This window comes from Phaseolus vulgaris, chromosome 5 (assembly GCF_000499845.2).
Source record: "Phaseolus vulgaris cultivar G19833 chromosome 5, P. vulgaris v2.0, whole genome shotgun sequence".
Classification (NCBI taxonomy): domain Eukaryota; kingdom Viridiplantae; phylum Streptophyta; class Magnoliopsida; order Fabales; family Fabaceae; genus Phaseolus; species Phaseolus vulgaris.
Window position 1 is genome coordinate 25,590,960 of NC_023755.2, and position 2,450 is coordinate 25,593,409.

The window sequence follows — 2,450 nt, forward strand, 5'->3', positions numbered from 1 at the left end:
ATCCTCACTTTCGATTTTGTGAGGCTGAGTTAAACTTTAATTTATTTTCTAATATGATATCAAAACTTATTAGTTGGTTTTTCATGTCACTGTGAAACCACCCTCAAATATTTAACTTTACATATGAGATGTTTATGCCACGTGATAAAAACATTAAAATTCTACGTGAAATAAAACTAATTTTTAACTAATTTAAAATATATAATGGGACCATTATCACAATGTATGTTGAGTTATTCATTACTCATACTGTATACGGTCCATTCTTCTGTGCTCTGATGGTGAAACATAGCAGCATTGATTATATCGCTTTTATTCGTGTCAACCTACACTACACGAGACATCAAGAGAAGTTGATTTGGCAAATTTCTAGACATCATTCACTGTTACAAATTTTTCTCAGATATTCTAAGTGAGACTTGTGTTATATTTTAATTTAATGCATGAACCATATGCACATGATGATAACCACAAAATTGGCTAATCCATAGGCCCCAGCTTGACTATTTTTGTTGTATCCCATACACATCAATCTAAAACCTAATGACTTATTCAAGAGAACAAAAACTATTTAGTAAGATAAGATAAGTGCAGTGTTGTTCTAATATTTTCTCCTAGAGCATTTGTATTTGTATAAACCTTTCAAAGAAGCAACAGAAGCATTGAGAAATGGAGGACAAAGAGAAGCTCAAAAAGTCCAAGGTTATCAAAATAGACTCCCAAAAATCATGGGAACACTACATCTCTCAGGCCACCAATCAAAAGTACTCTGTGAGTCTCCTTTGTTCATGTGAATTCATCATCAAGCATAAATCAGTATAAATTTGCTTTAAACTATGTTTTTTTCTTTGTATGAAATTTTGCAGGTTGTGGTTCATTTCTCTGCTTTCTGGTGTGTGCCTTCTATAGTAATGAATCCTGTTTTCGAAGAACTGGCCTCCACTTATCCAGATGTTCTGTTTCTGACATTGGATGTGGATGAGGTTAAGGTAATTTGATTCCGACACAACACATGATTTGTTTGCTACAACATTACATGCTTGGTTTGGTCTTATTTTAACACATATCTCCAATTTCAATTCATTAATTTATGTGTTGTGTTGTGCCTGTAATTGGCAAAAAATGCATTGTTATCCAGAGTCAATAGAGTAAAGGGATTCCACAAAAATTCTTCCAAATTGTTTATTTTCTGATCCAAACCCACTTTCAGTTCACGTGATTCTCGTTTAATACAAACAATCATAGTATAATAACTAAATCTTATCTCTAATATAATCTTCAATAAAAATATTCACAAGGGGCTTTAACTTACACCAATGAAACTGTTGATTATACTATATTAAATGCATTCCTTTTTCAGAGAATCTTCAAATTTTTCTCTCTAATGCATTGTGTTTGCAACTAGAGTATCTACTTTCTCATCCTTTTCTTCCTTTTTCTTGCAAATTGAAGGAAAGGATTATAAGCATAACTTCATGATGAAAGTGGAATGATTGTTCATATTTGTCTTAACCCCTTTTGACATCCACTTTATGTGCATTAATTATGTGCCCTCAATTCAGGAAATTGCCTCCAAGATGGAAGTCAAAGCCATGCCCACTTTTCTGTTGCTGAGTGGAGGAACTCCTGTGGAAAAAATTGTGGGTGCAAATCCTGATGAAATAAGGAAAAGGATTGATCATTTGGTTCACTCAAATCCTTCTTACAAGTCTGAGTGAAGTTGCACATGGTGAACAATGAGTTGGACAAAACCTTGAAGTTTATTGTAGCAGGAAGCATTTAATATATGTTTTATATTTAATGTAATGATACATGTTGTTCTGTTCTTGTTTGTATATGTTTGGTGAGCCGTGGAAAGTCACTGGAGTGTTAATGTTATTTTAGTATGTATTGAAGTTTCATCATGATCACATCATTCTCTTATAATATTCTTTCCTTTCCTATCATTCCAAGTTAACCATATCATTTGGTTTCAAATTTGTATTATTCCTTTTTTTTACTCATATTGGAGATTTCATATTCAAAATGATATGTGAGTGTTTGTTATTTTTCCACTTTTCTACTTTATTATTATATTACTAGATGTCAACCATGTGATGTGCATGGTTTTACATTGAAATGTGAATTAATACTTAATTTATATTGGAATATAATTTAATGATATTTCTACTCTGAAAATGCATTAATTTAACACAGACTATATATAACTAACAAAAAATCTTGTTGGGAAGCCAATGTGGTTGAAGTAGAGTGCCTACTTAATAAAGTCATAGTTAGGGATGTACAATGGACCCCAACTTCTCTCAATGAAAAAAAAAAAAAAAAGTAGTACTGTAGGGAAAAAATGGCTAATAGTTTTTTTAGGGGAAAAAATTGAAGTGGCATGTCTTAAGAATAAAAAAAAACATGTTATAATAAATTATGATATACAAATACAACATAAATATCAA

At 31.4% G+C, this 2,450-nt stretch overlaps 1 protein-coding gene across 1 annotated transcript; it reads left to right on the top strand.

Annotated features, from left to right (window-relative positions):
• Nucleotides 1-501: 501 nt before the first annotated feature.
• Nucleotides 502-1,946, top strand: LOC137835335 (thioredoxin-like protein CXXS1). The gene is made up of 3 exons (XM_068643805.1): nucleotides 502-771; nucleotides 867-989; nucleotides 1,563-1,946. The coding sequence occupies exons 1-3, from the start codon at nucleotides 670-672 to the stop codon at nucleotides 1,716-1,718; spliced, it is 381 nt and encodes a 126-aa protein (XP_068499906.1). The 5' UTR covers nucleotides 502-669; the 3' UTR covers nucleotides 1,719-1,946.
• Nucleotides 1,947-2,450: the final 504 nt, after the last annotated feature.

Coding starts and splice junctions, on each gene's coding strand:
- LOC137835335 (XM_068643805.1), top strand. CDS start 670: ATGGAGGACAAAGAGAAGCTCAAAAAGTCCAAGGTTATCAAAATAGAC. Junction 772..866: donor CCACCAATCAAAAGTACTCT/GTGAGTCTCCTT, acceptor GAAATTTTGCAG/GTTGTGGTTCATTTCTCTGC. Junction 990..1,562: donor TGGATGTGGATGAGGTTAAG/GTAATTTGATTC, acceptor CCCTCAATTCAG/GAAATTGCCTCCAAGATGGA.